Consider the following 20,664-nt stretch of genomic DNA (forward strand, 5'->3'; position numbering starts at 1 on the left):
TCCAACCGGCTGCTGCTGCAATGCTTAAAGGTTCCAAAGGTTGGACTGGAAGCACAGCTCTATGATTGCTCTAACATTCATTTGGAGTCTGCAGTGAGATGATAGTGGTTAGACTGTTGTTCAGCCTCTCTGTACCAGTGACATTGCATCTCCAGGTTTATGCTCCTATGACCAAAGGTAGACCTTGTTTCAACCAGAAAATGAGAAGTGAAGCATAGTGATACAGATTTGGGATTTAAATTTCCTTTCCAAAAGATACATTTCTAGCTAATAAATTACAGCAGGAAGGTGAATAGAGCAACCTGTTTGTTTTGGGGGTTTTAGCAGAAAATGGACAGGGTTGGATACGCCTGTGCTTCTAAGACATGTGGCTCCAGTGGCAGAGATGAAAGGCTAATGTGCGCAGCATGGCACCCTGAAACCACATTAACAGTGGATCGATTTTTTTTTTCAAAGCTCACAGCAAAAGTCTGACTGTTTTCTCGGCTGAAAAAAAACACTTTAACTATGTTACAAAAGACTTTCGTCCTTCCGGTGGAGCACAGGAAAATTAGAAAGACTTGATTTAATTAGAAGCAATGTGTCATCGATAAAAAATCACCACTTTTTCAAAATGTTGCTCTGTATGCAACTGAAAAACCATTAAGATGACATGATGTACCTTCCTTTTCCTGCCTGATTCTGCTTTGCAAGAAGACAGTTTATTGTGACAATGTGACCAAATCACCTAAACAATTGTAATGAAAACTGATGTAAAAATACCAGAAACTTTCTTTTTACATTTTGATTGCTGCCTTGATACTTTTAAAAATATGTGTTCGTCAGTTCTTGTCCAATTTTTGGTTGGTACAATGTTTAAATGTTAAATAAAATAAATGTTGGGTATGATTAGCAGTGGCATAAAAAAAGAGCAGAAAAAAATATTTTTGTAAATAATTAATTTTTGTTTTCAAAACAAACCACAGAGGCAGCTTTAGTTGAGAGTCTCAGATAGTATCTGTCATCCTCACCTATCATTTCAACTGATTCCGATATGTTCTGTGGAATCACTGAACCTTGAACTGTAATCTCCCTCCTTGGTTACCTTTGCATCAGCTCACTTTGCTTCCCTGACCATACTCTGGCGCTGGCTGCTGTCCTGTCACACATCAAATCGACAGCCAGCAGCCACAGAAACAAAAAAGAGCAGCTGTGAGCTCTGTGGTGGAAGATTTATGAGGCTGCATGAATTTGCATATTTACAGGATGTCGAAATAAGACAAAAAATATAGCATACAATAGATGCAATTTTTACCAAGATGAAAAGCAATGTAATGAGGTGGCTTTTGTTGCACTTCAGTTAGACTTTCAAACACATTGCCGGCCACTTTTGTTGGCACCCCTGGTAAAGATGTGTGAAAGATTTAAAATAAATTAATATTTTACTGCAGTGGTACTGACATTTTTTTGAAAAACTTCAATCTCAAAGGACCTTTATTCAGTTTTTTAAAATTCCCAAGATACACGAATAATTGTGTTGAACAAATACAGTGACTGCACAATTATCGGTACCCCTGATGTCAATATTTTGTACAACCCCCTTTTGCCAAAAGGAGAACAGTTATGTTTCTCCTAAAACATTTCACAAGATTGGAGCAAACAGAGAGAGGGGTCGTTGACAGTATTGCTCTATGCTCAATCGCTCTAGATCATCCAGAGTTCCAGCTCCTTCATTATGCCCTTTTAGCCCCCTACAGAGTGAGATGGCGATGGAAGAATGTTGATTTTGTGTCTGCCAAACTATTTTTTGGTTGATTTGGTTATATGCTTTGGATTATTATGCTGTTTGAAAACCCAGTGATGATGGATATAACATTTTCTTGCAGAGGCTATCAGGTTTTTATTTAACATCCAGTATTTCAAAGAATTTTCACTGTGATATGCACTCTAACAAGGTTTCAAGGGCCCTTGTAAGAAAAATTGACTTATGGTTCTGATGGACCTGAGGTGCCTTTACTCCTTTTTTATACCAAACCCACTTAGAGTATTTGTTGCTGAAAAGCTCAATTTTATTCACATCTGACCAAAACATATGGGGGCAAGTAAAGTGCCAGTAGACTTTTGTAAACTCCACATACTTAAATTTTTAAGTAAATATGAAAATTATATATTTTCTGTGATCACTCCCAAACCACTCTTTGGCATTTTCTATATCTAATTGTTGTTATGAAAACTTGGTGGCCATGGCCCCAAGATGCCACTCTTTGTTGCATTTCAGTAAGTTTTTCTTTGCCTCACTTACCATCCTGCTTATTGTTCATGGTGACAAAAAAACAAGCTTCTGTGTTCAGCCTAGTGGCTAAAAGAAATGGGCCTCTGTCACATTTCATATTCATATTCCAGGGAAACAGAAAGATTTTCATTTCATTTATTGATTTATAGAGAGCTTTAAAACACCAAAAAATTGGACCAAAGCGCATAACAATAAAACTGCAAAAGCGCTCAAAAAGATTACATAAATCTAAATGATGTAGTTAAAAAGAAATGTGCTAAGGAACATTAAAAGCCTTTCTGAACAAATACGTCCTCAATTTGGGTTTAAAAAGGCTCAGTTTGATGATGGCACGAAGATCCAAAATTTCACTGACCCCGGCATTTAAGTTTAGTCCTTAGGACTTCCATTAAATTCATAGATTTTGCACAAGCTTGATGGGTGCTTAAGGCCTGTGCCTACAATAGGCTTGTTGTATGGGACCCAGTTGGGTTGACAAAAAGGAACCTGTATTGGCAAAACCAGTCAAGCTCCAACATGAGTCTAAGCTGGGACTTAAGGGGGTATTAAGACAATCAGTTCAGATTGCACTTTTAGGACCCATATGGGTCACACTTTTTATCCATGTTGTCCTGCATTAACCTATATAGGCAAATGGCATGGGACATTAAATAAACCGCAGACCACTCATTCTTGGGCCTATTTCCCTTCTCATGTGGGCCCTGTATTTAAATTTTGGATTGTCTGATTGTCTTTAATAAGTTAAGTATTAAATAAAAAAATGCCAATGCAAAAAAACATACATTTTTCAAAGCTTTCACACATCTTAGGCGCCATGTCTAGTATTGTATTAGTTTCTAGTCCATTATTTATATTACAGGTTAAAAGTATAACTTGCATTTTGTATTCATAGGAAATGTTTGTTTGAAGACTATGTCCCAGCAAAGTAGCCCTAAAATATTCCTGTGTTGCCTTTAAAGCAGTGCTTGATTGAGGTTGAACATGCTGTTTTTACTATCAGATATGCCTCAGTCTAATCCACTCAAAAATGGCTCCTGGGGTGTAAGAGACAATCCACTTTGAATCTGTGGCCTTGTCTTTGGAAGCAGCCTCCAGTGAACCTATTACATTTAATCTCAGCAAACTGCTATTTTTCTTCCCGAAAACAAGATATTGCCAATATCTCATCGCCAGGAGAGCTGCCTATATTCAAACTGACTTAAGCAGGGCCAGTAAACTCTATCCGACCTTCACTGGGACCCATCAGCAACATCTTAGAGCTTGGCCCAGGCCTAAAGGCATGGGCAGGAGGCCAGTGAGTGAGCTGAATTGTACTTTGGAAGTCCATATGGACTGTTCTTGAAGGTATTAGCACTGAGCGAAACATAAGAAGTGCAGGAGAACAGGTGAGATGGTGGCTGATGTTGGCCACAGCTCCATTTATGATTCTTTTGGAAAATCTTTTCTGTCTTCCTTTCTTTCTGTTCTGCTAGTAATAGTCTGGAGATCAAGAACCTTAAAGGCATAGGGATAAGGCCTTGCATTCCCTTTAGATTGGGTATAATTACAGAGACAAACTGTAATCCCGATTACCTTCAGTAGTTCTTCCAGACTGTTTACATAATCACACTGAGATAAAGTCTTCATCAGTGTCTCACTGACCAGACCAGTCTGTTCAGAACTCACCTGATAACTACAAATTAGTCCCTACAAGTCAGATCAGGTCAATTCTTCTATTAACCCACTTTAAAAAAAAAAACAAGTGATGACCCAAGTGGTGTGATGTATAAGATAAAGTTTAGGTGTTATATTACTGATATTATGCTCACTGGTAGAAATACGAGTTTTCTGAACCTACTTTCCCGGTACCTTCCTCATGAAGACTGAGCTGGTTTTTGTCTTGCTTCCTTTTAGATACACAAAGCAGAAGGCTTTGACCACGATAACTAACCATAGCCACCATCAAGAATAAAGGACTCACTACTATATATGATATTTTTCAGGAAAATCTGACAGATTTTCTTGTGTTAAATAATTACAATATAGCTGAAAAAATAAACATAAAAAACAACAATAATTGCAGCTCATGTTCTGATGGTTCCACCAACCTCCAGGGGTACAATGGCCATCTATACAACCTTGCTCACTTCCCCACTGCCTCCTTGGCCAAACAGTCTTATGTGCATAATTTATTTTATGAATATGATATTATTAGTGAAAAGACAAGCTAAGATCATTTGCCACATTTACTTATTTAATACTAAAGATGATGCACAATTTTTCATCCCTCAAAGTGTGCAACCCTAATAATGATTGTCATTTACTTCAGTCTAGTCTCTACCAGAATCGCACATCAAGATGCTGAACTTTTTGCCCATATGTCTCAAGAAATGTTTGAGTGGATGGACAGTCTTTGTGGACATTATTTTTCAAGCCTTGCCACAGAGTCCCAATTAGATTTAGGTCTGGTTTTGGATCGGGCCAATTCGGGCCAATCCAAGCCACAAATATCCTTTATTATAAACCACATTATTGTAGCTCTGGTTATGTCTACAGGGAAATTCTGGACCTTTCTCAACTCTTTTGAAGCCTCTAACAGGTCTGCCTCAACAATTAGCCTTCATTTAGTTCTTATCAGCTACCCATCAATTCTGACAGGCTTCCCTGTCCCTTTTGAAGAAAATAATTACCACAGCATGATGCTGCCACCACTAGGTTTCAGGGTGTGGATGATGTGTTTAGGCTGTTAGTAGTAGATGTTTTCCTTCACATATAGTATTTGCATGTACACCAGGATGTGACAGGAGCACCTTCTTCCACATGTTTGCTGTGTCTATTAAATTAGCTTGGGGTAAACATTCAACAATGTCTTTCTTTTGAGCTTTCTTTTGAGCACTTCCATAAGAACCAGATTTGCGAAAAATAACCTTGTCCCTTCGGAAGATTATTCCACCTGAATTCTGGATTTCTGCAACATATCGAATGAAACTCCTGAAAATATGTCAGGCTTTTGGTTTTAGAGTATCTCCTAAAGAATTTTATTGGCCTACCATCTGATCAACCCTTGGAAAAACTTTCTGAAAGCGCCCCTATCATGTACTCAGTAGGAGGCAGATCCAATTACCAAAAATACTATGGAGGAAACTGGCTGTTTTTTTAGGGTTTTTAGGTCAATAAAAATACTATTTAATTCAGTTTTTCTTCTGTACCTTGCTTCTGTTCAAGCAGTTTCATAAATCTACCAACGATTTGCTGACGCAGTGATATTCAGAGTTACGAGATATTGGACGTATCACTTTTGTGCAATATTCCTGCGGAGATGACGATAACTTTGTCAACTCCAAATTGAAAGCATGCATCAGGATCCCACCTCATCTACTTTCATTCCCACTCAGGAAAAAAAAAAGATCCTCTAGAAAAATGCTACTGCACAAACTCGGCTCCATAGGAATCTTTTTTAATGGCATCATTATCTTAGCAGGAAAAGTGAGTCATAGGCCAGATCTAGTCTATATTGTTTTTAACTCTGCAAACACTGTGTCAACTGTCAGAGCAGAGGAACAACAGCTGCTTGCTATTTCCTACAGTTTTGAGAAAAATGGGACCCAGGCCTTCTCCACCTCCTCCTTTCCCCCTACTTCCCTAGCCAGTTCCCGGCTGGCTGCCTCCCTAATAAGTAACAGAACTAGGAGGATTGGCACTGGCCTCAAGGTTTGACATTGCCTCAATGTGGGTGGTGATGAAACAGCACAGTGCCTGACTCTGCTCGACTCAACTTGGCTCTTTCTTGGTAGGCGCCGTTATGCTGCACATCCACCCCCAATAGACAGACACGAGAATTACTCACAGCAAGGAAAAAAAAAAGAAATCTGCATGTAAATTGATATCTGCGCTCATATTCTAAACAGATAGAGGCATGCAACAGATAAGTAGCCATTCACTCTCATTCTCTCTACATCTGAATGCACACACACGCATGTTCAGAGGATGCAAAAAGCTTAAGAGGAACAGTCATTGAATTTGTCTTTCCTTTTTGGTTTATACCCAGTCTTTTCACACCAGCCATCACAAGTGCACACACAGGCTTCTCCTGACTGATGAAAACCATTTTTTCTAGGTTTTTGTCAGTTAGGTATTGCCACATTTGAAAACTTGAACTACAGTCCCTCTAAAATGTTCAGAATAACCTCTATAACTGTAGTTATAATATTTTTATATGCAAGAAATCAGTGCAGATGTGCACATAAAATAAAGAAGCAAAACTATGATGTCAAATAAATATAATTTCATTTTTTGTTATTTGATTATACTAATTGTGTTATTTGATTTAGATGGTCAGTTTTGTTGTTTTCTCTCCTGTTTAATAAATAATGTAATTGTGAATTCTGGTGTGTTTTTTGTGCACATTTTTGTTCAGTAGGTAAAACCCTGGACTTGAAACAGGCTGTACTATGCTTTTTTTATCATGACTGTTTATGTTAGCATTGTCTTTTCATAAAAACCAACCAAACATATAGACTTTTAAATAATACTACCTCATGGGCTAATTTAGACTTCTTATTCTAAAGACTAAGGAGCAGTAGCGATTTTTGATAAGGCAACATGGCTCCCCACCCTGGGTGAGCTTCTGTCAGGGGGCAGCAATAGCACTTAGTTGCACTCTGAATAATAATAATACTGAAAATGGCATCTGATTCATGGCCACCATTGAAAGTATTAAATTAAATGGATATTTCACTGATTATAAGGATTATAAGGACAATGTGATTTGTGATTTGTAGTTTAAAATCTAAAATCTTAAACTTAATAAGATACAATTTCCAGTTAAAATAAATTCAAACACAGTTTGAGGTTAATTTATTCTACATGTGAGAAAACCAAAACGGAAGATTTTTTTTGTTTTGTTTTTTAGCATAACAACCTCAGACTGACAAAAGCATAAAAACTGCAATATTTAGACCAGTCAAGCTTAACTGAATTGTAAAATACTGTATATACATTCAAAATGATACAAGAAGGGTGCAAATGCAAGGGCCAACCCTGGGAGCCATTAATGCAGAGGAAAGGTAGAGGTCTTCCAGAGAGAGCAGAAAAATTATTCCACAATTGTTCAACTATCAGTAACACAATTAATGAAGCTTTAGGTTTAACACAACCATTTTGGTCAAGCCTAACATGTACAAATCTTCTTTAAGCACACCCGAACAAACCCCACCCCCCATTCCCCCTCCAAAGTATTTCAATCCAAGTGATGTCCTTGGCTAGACATATACAAGCAACAGTTGTTTTTTGTCAATCTGACAGATATTTTTGTGTGTAAATAGCTAGATTTACATTTCTGGGGTGTTATTAAAGTGATGAAGTAGGCTAGACATTTGGATTATTTGGATTTCTTAATTTTCTGGAAATTAGAAAATTCTGGATTTTAGACACTGGATAAATCAGAGGGGATATTTGAAGTATCTTTTAATATTTGTATGATTTATGTAGTTTGAGGAATCAACCCGGTAGTTTTGCCATCAGCCACAGCAAACATTCAAGCTGCTTTGGAAATAGCCATCTGAATACTAAAGAGCCCACCTTTCACCTGCCTACAGTGGAGAGTCACAGCATCCGACAAATTGGTTCCACTTACTGCCTCAGCCACCGCATGGTTTCAGTGTCACTGGCCTCTCGCAAATCAGGTATAAATACTTTAAAACTCAGTGCCGTAGGAAAGACTTTTTTTTCTACCGATCATACGGAATCTGAATGGAAAACTGCAGTGCATGCACTTGAGCCCCAACAATTCACTAGTTAGCCCACTAAGCAAAGCAGCTCACGTAGGCTATTAGAAGAAGCGTAGGCTACCGCAAGAATCTCTATTGAGCGCTTCAGTCAAAGCCCGCATTGAGCGCAAAATCCGCCAAACTGCGCCCTTTAAAAAAACTCGATCCAGAACTGCAGCCGTGGCCTCATTTGCGCACGTCTGGAACATTTAAGCTTTTGATCTTTCGCCTGCACACACACACACACACACACACGCACGCACGCACGCACATGTCCGTGCACACATACGCACTAAAGAAGCGCATTAGAAAATACAGAGATTTGCTGCAGTGGCTCGTACCTTTCACACAAGTGAACATCAAGGAAAAGACGAGATTCCAGAAAACAATTCCGGTCCTAATCCCCATCGTTTTGGCTTGAACAAAGTGCCCCCGGCCACATTTAACGCATCTCCTGTTGAAAACGTCCCGCAGCTCAATAGATCCGCCGTAGTATCCCTCCCTGTAAATCCCCTTCATATTCTCAACTACAGCATGTAAGCCTGCTCAGCCTGCTTTTTCTCGGCCGGTCGGCTGGTGGAAGTGGATTCTCTCCTCAGAGGAGAAGCAGCAGACAGAGCCGCCCGCCGCGCTGTGTCAGCTGAGAGCAGAGGAGTGAGAGAGTCTGGATTTTAGGAGAGGACCACAGCAACCTGGACAAGGGCTCAACCATCTCTGCTGAGAGGGGCTTCAAGTGTGAGGATCTCTGAAGGCGCGCTCTCACACTTGCTCTTCAGCATCTCCTCTTCTTATTCCTATAAAGCGGCTGAGGCAGTATGAAGGCTTATACCTTTATCGATCAGTAATCGAACAAAGCTGAGTCTGAGTTAGGAAAATTGTGATGGTGGGGTGGGGGCTTATGGGAACAGAGAGAGAGAGAGAGTCCTGTGTAAGTATGAGTTGGCTGGTTGTGGGTAACAAATCATGAAGTGGGAACAGTGAGGTGTGGGTGGCGAGGAAAACGAAAGGAGGAGGGAGTCTTTATAAGCAGAATGTAAACCCTTTAGAGAGAAATGAATCCTGTTTAATGGCAGCATGTGGTTCATATGTAAGCGCGTGTCAGGGGAGGAAGCGGACTGTTAGGTGACACTCAGAGACGCGCATCAGAAATCCGCCTCGTTTGCAATCCCGCCATAACTCAGATTTTTTTCCATCTTGGAGATCGAGCGGATCCCTTATTGAGAGTGATGGGGCTGGGCAATTTGCAATGCAAAAGATGGAATGATGACGGCGCAAAGAAGCGCGGCTCAGCTGCTGTGTGGCTCTTCTGCCATCTAGCTTCAGAAGAGTCTTCGACCTTTGCTTTGAATCGGGGAGTAAAAACTAAACGGTGGGGGAGGCAGACAGATGTGAAGTCTTGATTGCTCATATATAAGCATCAATCGGTCAGTCAGATACACTGTCTTGCAAAAGTGTTCATACTTCTTCAACTTTTTCATATTTTTTCACTCTAAGCAGAAATTTCAAAGTACTTCATTGGGATTTTTCTGTTAACCAAATAAAAAGTGGCACATGAAAGTGGAATAAAATGATACATGGTGTTATTTTTCAGATCCCACTTTATGGAGCCATGCTTTGCTGCAATTCCAGCTGCAAGATTTCGGAGTAGCCGTAGATTTACATACAAGTTTTCTTGCCTTGTGTATGACTACATTCATCAAATCAAATGAACAAAACCATGTGAACACCATGTTATGTTTTACAATGACAATGCTACATACAGGCTGATGTCTAGTGTTAGATTTCCACAAGTTCAACTTTGGTCTCATCAGAATCTGTCTCAAAAGTTCAAGGGTTATGAAAACATTTGCAAGGCTCTGTAGTTTGTCCAAGTGCTATTTAGCTCTAATGCTCAGTGTTTCTGTTTTCAATTCATCTTGTTAGCTGCTGATTATTGAGATTGTAAAAATAAATTTAATTTAGGTCTGAATTTAAGGTTTTACCACTTGAGAGGTGCAGATGATACCATATAAGAACTAAATCCTTTTTGTCCATTTACCTCGTGTTTAAATGTTGCCCAGTTAATAATTATAGTTGAAATTACCTTCATAGGAATCAATATCCTGTGCTCTATTAGGAAGATTTATGTGTCACATCAGCAAAGAGTAGTTCATACAGAGTCTGTAATTGGGTAGCTTTTTACAGAGTGGTGGTGATGAAACATCCTAAAAGAAGCAGAGAAGCTGTCCATGGGTGCTGAACCAGTGAAGAAATAGTTCTGTTTTTATTAATTTGACATGTTTTCAAAAACAAGTCATGAGAATGAAACTTAATTTAATACAAAATACAGATGAGAAAGGTAGCATCAATTGTAAAATGTTATTGCTAAATAAACTACAGTATGTGGGGTGATTGACGTGGCTAAGTAAAGGACAAAAGAAGAAAATCTTTTAGAGGTGGCAGCAGACTTAATATTGGAGTGGAGGTTCACCTTCCAGCAGAACAGTGACCCAAAACATAACCAGAGTTACTGGGGAATGGTTTAGGCCCACACATGTTTGTGTGGTATATTGGCTCAGTCAAAGAGCAAACCTAAATCCAATTGAGAATCTGTGACAAGTCTTGAAAATTGAAGTGCACTGGTGCCCTGTGCAAAACATCTGTCTTTACAAGTGCAACGCTGGTAGAGATGTTCTCTAAAGGTTTTGCAGCTCTTACTGCAATGTTGATTGAAAGGGAATTACTCCAAATGCACACCACACCTTTCAGATTTCACATTTGTCTTCATAAATATGCATTACTTTATGTATGCCACATGAAAGTTGTAACATGATGTAACGTAAAGAGATATATAAGTACTTTTGTAGGGAACTGTAAAAAGGTTGCAGAAAGCAATGGAATTGTTGTCATTTGACAGATAGTCAGAAACAATAATATCAGTAATAAATAGAACACCTACTGTAAGAGGGATATACTGTAAGATTTACGTAGGACCTTTTGAGCATAAATACTTCTGAAACTTTTTTTCTCAGATTTATGTTTTATTCATTATTCATTAAGTTCTTAGCAGCTCAAAAAATATTCTTCAGAGCTTAGTGAAAATCGCATTTTACGTGTCTCTCTGAACAGCTTGATATCAATCTAGCTCATTTGGTGCGCACAAACTGACTGTCCACATAGAGATACATCTGTATCCCTGCTCCATTCCTCTGAAGAGCTGTTTATCACAATGGTTTATGCAGCAGAGGCGAGCCACAGTGTATCCGGCAGTGTGAAGTGGAAGGTCCCTTATTCCCTCCTGATATCAGAATTATTCAGGTGTCTACAGGCCCGGTGGAAGTTGCTGGCGATGGATTGAGGCACCAGGCAGCTTGTCTTTACCAGTGTAATCGACAGGTGGGCCCAGGAGAGTGGGCTCTAGCTGTATTGATGCCATTTGTCAGCTCCAACTTGATGCTTGATGAGCAATGGGACAGCATCCTGCTTGACCTTCATGCTGATATATGTGAAACTGTGTTTCCTTGTCTGTGTTGATAATTCATACGATCCAAATTAAACATAATGCTACTGCCCCATCCCTATGTGCATGCATAGTCTGTCGTTCAGTGTGATATTTTTGCTATCATTTGCATGTTGTGCCTCATACTGAATCAGAAGCCATCTGTTTAGTTCACCTTGAAACATTGATCTCTATATTTAAATGAACATAACTGGTCAGCTAACTAGCCTGATAATGTGACAACCAACCGAGCAGCCGGTCAGACTGCTACAGTGACTCTACTAACTCTGAATTTCCCCCTGGGTCCCAGAAGGTTCCTCTTGTGAGTTTGTTTGGTATGTTCTGATTAGCAGGGGCCATGTTTGCTGGAAACATTTCTGTGTAACGGACCAACATAGAATTTTCCCAGAGGGGGCTTTCCCACTCAACAGTAGTCTTCAAATGTATGGAGGCTGCATGGTGAGCATCAATGTGTGTGTGTATGAATGAATGAATAAAAGCATCTATTTGTGTGTTTGCAACGCTGGAGGCCCTTAATGTAGGTTTTCATGAACAAGTCTGTTTTCATGAACACATGCAGCAGTGGTATATGCTCTGGCGTACACACTGAAAAGGAAATGTTTACACATGAGTTACATTTTGTGTGTGTTTATTTATTTTGGAGTTCTGGGGCAAAGTGCAGCTGGTGTGGGATTAACAGAGTAAGCAGTAGGGTCGGATTAGATGACTCGTTTTCTGTGGAATCTGTGTGAAAGTGGCCTTTCTTCCTCGCTAACCCTATCTCTCTTGCTCACTCACTCACACACACACACACACACACACATAATCTTACCTGCGACTTACCTGCATGCAGCAAACAAGGAGGAAGGGTAAATGGTGGGGGATATGTTAAAGGAGCTAAGGGTAAATTTAATGTAAAGGAGAGAGAAGGAAATGAGCATCTGGAAATCAATGAGGATTCTTCAAATTAAAGTTTCAAGCCCATGATTTCAAATAAATATCTAAAAGGACCTTGAAAAAGTTTTCATAGTCATTTAACTTATATTCAAGATTGTAGTACTAGTTATGTTTATTTTAAGTCTTCAGAAAGGAAATAGGGTGCAACAAAAGGTAAAGACTTGGAGCAAAGGTCCTGAGGTTGAGAATCCAACCCTTGACTTCTGTGCCAAGGACAAACCGTGGTTACGTAAGAGACACCTCTTCTAACACTACTCTCTGTATCCTTTGAACCTTTTAACATGTTGTCAAACATGTATTCTATGTACAAAAAGCAATGTCTAATTGTGAAATTTAATTAGAGTAATTGTTTTTCAAGATTTTTCACAAATAAAAATCTGAAGTTTGTCATAGATTTATATTAATTCCACCTGAGGCAGTACTTTATAAAACAACCTTCTGCTGCAATTACAGTTTCAGATCTTCTGCAATATGTCTCTACCATCTTTGCAAATCTAGATTGAAAGTTTGGGAGATTCTTCTTGGCAGAATCTCAATTCAGTCTGACTGAATGAGGAGAGTCTTGATTCTAAAGTGGGTGTAGGTCTGGACTTTGACTGGGTCATTCTAACACATGCACATACTTTAAGCCATTCCATTGTCGTCCTGGGTGTATTTTTAGGTTTCCCAGTTGGAAAGTGAACCTCAGTCCATGTCTCAAGTGTTTTGCAGCCTCTCACTTGTTTCCCTCTAGGATTGCCCTGTATTTAGCTTCATCCATCTTCCCATCAACTATTACCATCATCCTTGTCACTGCTTAAACAAAGCATTCCCATAGTATAATGCTGCCACCATCATTCTCCATGGTGGAAATGGTTTATTCAGAGCGGTATGCATCAGTGTTAGTTTTGCATGTAGGACAAAAGTAAAATTTTAGTCTATTCTGACCAGAGCACATTCTTTCACATGTTTGATATCTCCCTTATTATTATTGCAAAAATGCAAAGTGGACTTCTTGTGTCCTTCTTTTAGCAATGGCTTCCTAAATACATGACTTGTGGAGTGTAAAACTAATAGTTGGCAAATTATCCCACTTCACAGCTCAGGTGGGATAATTTGCCAACTATTAATTTTTACAATCTCTTAAGCCCCTTCAGCGTTAGTATGACCCTCTTGATGTATCTATATGACCTGTCAGTTAAGATTGAGGGCTATGTCTTGGTAGACTTGCAGTTGTGTCATCCTTTTTCCATTTTCAGATAATAGATTGAACAGGGTTCTGTCAGATGTTCAAATCTTGAGATGTTGTTTTAGATCCTAATCCTTCATTTAATTTTTCCACAACCTTACTCCCAATCTCTCTGGTTTTGTCCTTGGTCCCTATAATAATTTTTGTTTATTAATGTCCACAGAACTGCTATGTTTATAATGAGATTAAATCACACACAGCTAGGCTCTTTTTCATAATTATGTGTCTTCTAAATCCAAGTGGTCATTTATGGTTTCATATTAAAGGGGGTGAATACAAATGCATGCCACAATTTTCAGATTTTTACTTCAAACAAAAATCAAAACTGTAAATCCTTTTTATTCCACTTCACAATCTTGCACTGACCTTTGTTTGTCTATAACAAACAATTCCCCAAAAAAAACACTAAAGCACAAATTGTAATGTGACACAAAATTTCACATTTTTCAAGAGATGTCAATACTTGCAAGGCACTGTCTTAGTTTATATTTTTCTTCACATTTGTAGTAGCTGTGAATCACATTTCCTCACTAGATGACCTTTACCCCACTGCAGGGATTTGAGATGATAGGCCATAAATGGATTATGACTGAAACAGAAAAAATGAAAGACACAGGTGGGATTTGAAATGCAGACAGGCATTTCCCTTTGCACAGAAACCTCTGTGAGGTGTAATTTTTAAGATAATTAAACAAAATCACTCCTTTATGCCTCGCTGTGTGTGGCTATTTGGAGGTGAAATAAAGAATTGTGCAATGACAGATTTCCTGACAGATTTAGTATGATCATCATTAGCATGGTTTAAGCACTGCTCAGGGCAACACTCAGAGTCATGAGTCATGGCAAAGTCTTGAGTCTGAGTAAATATGAAAAAAAAAGAGACAACAATTCCTTAAAAACCATGTCTGATTTATTTGTAGTTTTTTATATGCAACATATTACTTACACATGAAAATGTGCATCTTGTTTAGAAATCACACTTATTTAAGTTAGTACGCTTAGCTTTCACACATAAAGCTATCTCTTCTTTCTCATTAAGTTTTATGAAAGTTCCAGTCCGATCTTAACCCGCTCATATGCTTTGTTCATGCATTTGACATTAAACATTTTTAAGGCTTTTATCTTCTGAGTAATGTCTGAAATAGTAATATGAGAGAGGCTACAGGGAATGGGAGATAAGAGAACTAGGAGTTCAGAGAAAACAAGGGTTAAGGGAATTGACTGAGAGATGATGGCAAACATAAAGGTGTCAGACAGAAAACAGATGTGAACTGAGGGAGTGATAGGTAAGGGCAAACAGGAAGGAGGACAGAACAAGGGTAAATGAAGGTTGCAGGCTCTTTAAAACAGAGGAGGTGAAAAATACAGGAGCAAGGACAAAAAAAAAACTCTTGGAGGCCAAGTCTATTATTTTCCTTTTTGACAAAATATACAACATAATTTGAAATACAATTTTTTGTGGTATTTAATTGTTCACCTTTCTTTTCATATTAAGTAGATTCAAAAGAATTATTCAATGTAAGAGAGCTTTCAGTTGAAACAATGGAAAGCATGAGGATTAGCAAACCTTTTATTGCAGATTGTCTTAAGATATGTTTGCAAGCAACTAAATGTTTTAAATGTGCAGAAAATACAAACAAAACAGGAAAAATTGAGAAAGTGGAAAGACAGACAGAGACGAAGGAAAACAAAGTATCAGGAAAGAAGACTCAAACTCAAATGTTTTGAAATTCTTAAATGTACAACAGAAGAAAGAAAAAGACACATGGGCAGAAACCGTCATTGTTTTCAGAGCTTTTTGACCCACATGCAGAAACTTTCAGGAGACCAGGGAAGTTTAAGATATTTATTTTAGAAGAGACAACAACATGAGTGAGGAACTCAGGGCTGTGCCGGCGGTTCGTCCTCTGGGGAAGAAGGAAAGCAGACTGTGAGCTTGGCTTCATGAACTTGGAGGAATAGTCAGAGTGAGGAAAGCTTACTGTTGCAGGAGGATTAGGAGTCTGGAAGGGGAGGTCAGTTTTAGGGTGGACAGGTCTGTGTTTTTCCCAGAGGTAAGAAGTTCGTTGGAGGGCGGACAGGTTTCGGTGGCTGAGCGTCTACAAGCCGGTGGCATTCAGCCTGCAATCCAAAAGTGGAACTCAGGAGGTAAACGGAATCAGGCTGCACAGGAATCACCAGGAGGACCCAGGGAGCTTGCCTCAAGAGTCAACTTAAGGAAGGAGCAGAGCTTTAGGTTACAAGAATCTTTCACAAGGTTTTTAGTCAAAGACAGGATACAGGGCTTGAGGTTCCACAGAGGACAACACTCAGGCATCAAATGCTCAGCAACCCACTCCTTAAAAAACCTTAATGAGCCCGATAGCTCACAGGTGTGAGATGGCAGCACGCAGTTCCAATCTCCAACTGAACCTGCTGAAAAAACCAAAATAGAAGAAAACACAGACAGATCCTGACAGAAACAGGAGTCAATGTATGTGAGAAAACTGCGAGCAATGATCTGAAGGATATTGGATTAATGTACAGAAAAGTAAAATGTAAATATTAAAGCTACAAGCCTGATTCTTCTGTGAAATCAATCAAATTCACTTTAGCAAGAATTTATAACCTATAGGATAACATGTCATGGTCAGTTTTTCCATTTGTTTTAATCTTTTGTTTTAAGTCTTTATTTTATTTAACTAAACTTTACCCTCACACATAAAAAGCTTTTACATTTAAATGAGTTTGATGACATCACATAAATTAGCTACTTTGAGAATGTCTATTTGTATTCTTTTTAAAATGTCCTTTTTTTGGTCATACTTTTATTCAAATTCATCCATTGTGTTGACCTACATTCTGTACAGCAGCAGCAAATTATTTGAGCCGTGTTTAAGAATATTTCCGGAACATTTTGCAGCAATAAAACACAACAAAGCTGTTTGTGAAATGGATGGGGGCAGACTGTTCTTCAGCGATCGCTTAGAGCCAAGTTGGTATAAAACTATATACTCTAGTCGACATTCCATGAAGATTTTCAAGTGTCATTTATTTTTCCTACAAAAATGCATCTTCTGCTGAAAACTATCTAGGTAGGCATACAATATAATAAGCTCAATCCTACCATTTAGCCTCACTTTGACTGCCCTTGATTTACAGCCTACACCACCCCCATCATTCCATAAGAGGCAAGAAGAATCATGTGGCAGTCAGAAAGAAGTGCTTATGTTAACGTAATAAGGTAAATTAGAACAACTTCAGATTGCATGCAGAGCCAGCCATTGTACTGACTAATCAGATAATGACCAGTCAGATAGAAATATTCAAACAATAATCAGAATCAGCTTTATTGCCAAGTTCATACATACAAATTTGACTCTGGTACACTTTGCTCTCTGGGTTTTTGAATATATTTTAAATATATTTATGCATATATCTTTATGTCCTTAAATATACATATACAGTATACAAAGGTGCATTTGCAACTTCATTATGCGGTTGTTTGGTACTCTATTAAATGTTCATCAGAGAAACAGCCTGGGGGAAGAAACTGTCTCTGTGGCGGCTGGTTTTAGTAAACAGTGCTCTGTAGCGGCGGCCTGAAGGTAAAACTCTGAACAGTTTATGTGCAGGGTGTGTGGGGTCTGCAGAGATTTTTGCAGCTCTTTTTCTGACCCTAGACCTGTATAAGTCCTGGATGGAGGGAGGGTCAGCTCTGATTATTCTCTCTCCAGACCTGATTATTCGTTGCAGTCTGGACCTGTCCTATTTTGTGGATGAGCCAAACCACACTGAGATGGATGAAGACAGGACAGACTGAATGATGGCAGTGTAGAAGATGACCAGCAGCTCTTGTGGAAGGTTGTACTTCTTGAGTTGCCTCAGGAAGTAAAGTCTCTGCTGGGCCTTTTGAACAGTGTCTATGTGTGAAGACCATCTCAGGTCCTCAGAGATGGTGGTTCCTAGGAACCTGAAGTGGTCCACAGCTGACACGGTGTTGTTGAGGATGGTGAGGGAGATGTATGGGGATGGTGTTCTCCGAAAGTCCACCACCATTTCCATAATCTTGAGTGGGTTGAGTTCAAGGTAGTTCTGACGACACCAGTGTACTAGCCGATCCACCTCCTGTCTGCACGAAAACTCATCATCGTCCTGGATCAGACAGTGATCAGTGGTGTCGTCTGCAAACTTCAGGAGTTTCACAGACGGGTCCGCTGAGGTGCAGTCATTTGTGTAGAGGGAAAAGAGGAGTGGGGATAGAACACACCCCTGGGGGGCACCAGTACTTATTGATCTGCTGCTGGAGAAGATGCTCCCCCATTCTCACTTGCTGCTAGACCTAAGTTAACAGCATCATCTGCTGACCTGTTTGCTCGGTAAGCAAACTGCAGGGGGTCCAGCAGGGGGCCTGTAATGTCTTTCAGGTACTTCAGCACCAGCCGCTCAAAGGATTTCATGACCACAGACGTGAGGGCTACAGGCCTGTAGTAATTTAATTCTAGGATGGTGGGTTTCTTGAGCACTGGGATAATGGTGGATCGTTTGAGGCAGGAGGGGAACTCACGTCTCCAGCAACTTGTTGAAGATCCGGGTGAAGATCGGAGCGAGCTGATTTGCACAGGCTTTCAGGCATGATGGGGAGACGTTATCAGGTCCTCCAGCTTTCTTTGTTTTCATGCACTGAAACAGCCTATTTATATCTTCCTCAGAGACCTTTAGTGCAGGGAGAGGATCTGAAGGTAGGGGGCTGGTTGCTTTATGTGAAGAATTTGGTCCTGAATGGGATGTGGAGGAGATCGTTTGAGGTGTGAACGGCTTCTTGTCATGTCTGCAGTAGAAACCATTCAGACGGTTAGCTAGGCGAGGATTCTGTTCAGGATGGGTGGGGGGGCTCCTCTAGGCAGTCAGGTTTCTTAGACCGGTCCATACAGCTGAAGCATCACCAGTAGAAAGGCTGTTCTTAAGCTTCTCAATGTAACTTCTCTTGGCTGCTTTGATGTCCTTTGTTAGTTTGTTCCTGGCCTGCCTGTACCACGCCCAATCTCCACAGCTGTGAGCTTCTTCATTATCCCTGCGCTGGTTCCTGAGATGTGGAGTAAACCATGGCTTGTTATTCCCAAACATGCAGAATGTCTTGATCTGCACACACATGTCCTCACAGAAACTGATGTATGATGTCACCACATCAGTTAATTGGTTTAAGTCAATGGCTGAAGTTTCAAAAACCAGTCTAGTCTGTGCATTCAAAGCAGGCCTGTAGCATCTATTTTAATTCCTCAGTCTACTTACCGTGGGTTTGGAAGCTCTTCATTTCTGCCTGAAGGTTGGGATGAGGTGGATAAGAGAATAATCTAAAAATCCCAGAGCAGCCCTGGTAACAGCATGATATGAATCCTTTAAAGCTGTGTAACAATGGTCCAGTGTGTTTTTGTCTCTGATGGGACTCTTAATATGCTGTCTGTATTTGGGGAGTTCTTTGGGGAGGTTTGCACTGTTAAAATCTCCCAGTATTATGATGAAAGAGTCCGTGTGTTTTTTCTCCACATCTGTAATCAGCTCAGCAAGATGTTTTTCCGCGGCAGAAGTACAGCCATGCGGTGGAAAATATAAGCCAATTATTATAAAAGAGGAAAACTCTCTCGGTGAATAAAACGGTTTACACTTTATGGAAAATGACTCCAGATAAGGACTACATGTTTTCCCCAGCACTTTTATGTCTCTGCACCAACCCTCATTTATACAAAAGCAGATTCTGCCTCCTCGCTTCTTCCCCGATAGCTCCGCGCTGCGATCCGCACTGAACAGCTGGAAGTCCGGCATCAGCAGTGCGCGACCCAGGATCTTTTCACTCAGCCATGTCTCGGTAAAGCAGAGATCCGCTGATACACGGAGGTCCGTGTTTTTACAGGAGAGAAGAAGCAGCTCGTCCAATTTGTTACTTAGAGAGTGGACATTTGTTAAATGGATTGAAGGCAGTGGTGTCCGAAGTCCTCTTTGGCGGAGCTTTACCAGCGTGCTTTCCCCTCCGATGCTTTCGGCGCAGTATGCCATAGAGTGCCACGGCTCCGCTCGCCAGAAGCTCAGTGAAGCTCGGATCGATGAATGATGGTGAAAAAATCCCAAGAGATGACTCTCTGATGTTGAGAAGTTCCTCTCTGCTGAATGAGACCACAGATTTGTGGCCCGAGACCACAGTACTGTGGCTCGAAAAACATAAAAACGCACATAAGCTCCAAGGCTGCCATCATTAACAAACTTGTATCAGTGATAGTTAAATATATTTATATCATTGTATTTAATTGTTTATTATTGTAATTATCAGTTTGCTTTGGCATCTATGTTTTAGCCATATTTTCTTGGGGGTCATCAGATTCAAAGTCATTCTCAGGCACACAGACCTGAACCCCTTACCACTCAAATCCAACTCAAATACTTCAACATCTATGGCAAAATCCATTAGAAATCCCCCACTCTAACATTTGATCGGCTTGATTCTTGTGCTTCTTGTGATGTCACCAATCCACATACACAAAAAGCAGAGGTAGCTGTTTTGTTCTTTAGTGTGCTTTTTAAAAACTACATATTTTGTAAAACCTAATTTTCCAGCTCTTTTTTTATTGTTAGTGTGCAAAAAGCAAGGTTCTAGGGGGTTAAAGAGAGGCAGTCATGTGGATAATTGGATGAAAGTGAGATTCTCTACAGGGAATGTGCATATGGACATAAACATTTTCTCAGTTCACCAATCAAAAGTAGTTTTGGTTCAAACTGTCCACCAAGCAAAACGCATTTAAACTTTTCTTCATGACAGGCAGACAAAATTAATGACACGGCCAGCAGTCTGGATCTCAGCTGAAAATGAAAAGTTTTGCTCTATCAACTGCTATATAAAAATGTTGGGAACTGATTGGTAAAGAGTAGTGTTTCATTAAGACCATGGTCAAAGAATTTAGGCTTTCAGAAAAGTCATCAACAATTAAAAAAATACCTAGTTGTGAGTTTT

The 20,664-nt window shown here is 39.7% G+C and overlaps 1 protein-coding gene and 1 long non-coding RNA gene across 3 annotated transcripts in view; both read right to left on the minus strand.

Moving 5' to 3' along the window:
• LOC124865431 (CUB and sushi domain-containing protein 3-like) overlaps positions 1-8,856 on the minus strand; it is a 359,430-nt gene extending 350,574 nt beyond the window's left edge. For both annotated transcript variants that reach the window (XM_047360499.1, XM_047360500.1), the window contains exon 1: positions 8,361-8,856. In XM_047360499.1, coding sequence (XP_047216455.1) covers positions 8,361-8,538 — 178 coding nt within the window. In that variant the 5' untranslated portion in view covers positions 8,539-8,856. The remainder of the gene's footprint in view (positions 1-8,360) is intronic.
• Positions 8,857-15,514: 6,658 nt separating this feature from the next.
• Positions 15,515-15,971, minus strand: LOC124864330. Its single transcript, XR_007037291.1, has 2 exons — positions 15,665-15,971; positions 15,515-15,589 (listed from the first exon to the last, which is right to left on the minus strand). It is a non-coding gene; the product is annotated as an uncharacterized LOC124864330 (long non-coding RNA).
• Positions 15,972-20,664: the final 4,693 nt, after the last annotated feature.

This window comes from Girardinichthys multiradiatus, chromosome 3 (assembly GCF_021462225.1).
Source record: "Girardinichthys multiradiatus isolate DD_20200921_A chromosome 3, DD_fGirMul_XY1, whole genome shotgun sequence".
In the NCBI taxonomy this organism is placed as follows: domain Eukaryota; kingdom Metazoa; phylum Chordata; class Actinopteri; order Cyprinodontiformes; family Goodeidae; genus Girardinichthys; species Girardinichthys multiradiatus.